Consider the following 1062-nt stretch of genomic DNA (forward strand, 5'->3'; position numbering starts at 1 on the left):
CCCAAAATGTGAAAAATAACAATAAACACAAATGCACATATACACTTAAACACGGACATCCGCAATTAAACGAGACTCTCGAAGACAAATTTACAAACAAACCACCCTCCACATAAAAACACAGTCTACACAATATCCCACACTGACCGGCTGCTAAAGGGGAGTGACACACAAACACGCGAACAAACAGCAACCCCTCTCCCTCCTCCACACACACAACCCCCCTTCTCTACACACACACATGCACAGAAAACCCCCCTCCTCCACACACACACAACCCACAATCTCACTTACTTGTCGGGTACACATAGACCGTCGAGTGCCCGAACGTGGGCAGGGTAGGGGGGACGACCTTCCCATCCATGGTAGTCGTTCGTTCGAGATAACAGAGTCCAGGAGAAGGGTCGTCAAAGGCACAAATCTCTAAGGGCTCGGCGCGACGTCCCTGGTGTCACCATCCTCTTAAGGGGGGAGGCGGAGGCCCTAGAGCCGGAGAGTGTCATGGCACCCCCGTCGCGTCCCTTTAAAGAGTGGGGTCTTGGGGGCGACGCGTTGTGTCGTGTCTCGCTCGCTCTCTCCTTCGCGTGTGTCCTGTCTGGAAGAGAAGGATTCCGGAACAGTTAGACTCGCAGTTATTTGGTTTGTCGGTATCTTGTGCCCATAAAGTTACATATGACTTTTATGCATATATATTCAAACTTATTTTATACATGCTTCAGATCTACAGTCAGAGGGCCGGTACTCTTCAATCAGCATATTTGCATACGCACATTCATATACACCAATATGTGTGAACAAAATTGTTACGTGGGACGTATAAATATAAAATCAAGTATTCTTTTGGTTTGTCGATTGTGTTAAGTTTCTGTACAAGTGTGTGATTACAAACGGTTATCCTATCTGACTTTTTTTCACTTTTACTCTCTCTGGTCCTCTTTCAACCATCCTCTCTCTTTTTCCTTTATGTTTTCTCAATTTGTCCCCTCTCTCTCCAATAACCATAGAAACAAATGGACCAAAGTATCACAATCTCTGTCTTTGTTTCTCCCTCCCTCTTATTGT

At 45.9% G+C, this 1062-nt stretch overlaps 1 protein-coding gene across 1 annotated transcript in view; it reads right to left on the reverse strand.

Annotated features, from left to right (window-relative positions):
- Nucleotides 1-641, reverse strand: part of LOC119585954 — a gene marked incomplete in the record, with an annotated part of 41291 nt that extends 40650 nt beyond the window's left edge. Inside the window, 1 exon segment of the mRNA XM_037934669.1 lies at nucleotides 295-641. Coding sequence (XP_037790597.1) covers nucleotides 295-364 — 70 coding nt within the window.
- Nucleotides 642-1062: the final 421 nt, after the last annotated feature.

The sequence above is a fragment of the Penaeus monodon genome, chromosome 20, assembly GCF_015228065.2.
Source record: "Penaeus monodon isolate SGIC_2016 chromosome 20, NSTDA_Pmon_1, whole genome shotgun sequence".
NCBI classification, from domain to species: domain Eukaryota; kingdom Metazoa; phylum Arthropoda; class Malacostraca; order Decapoda; family Penaeidae; genus Penaeus; species Penaeus monodon.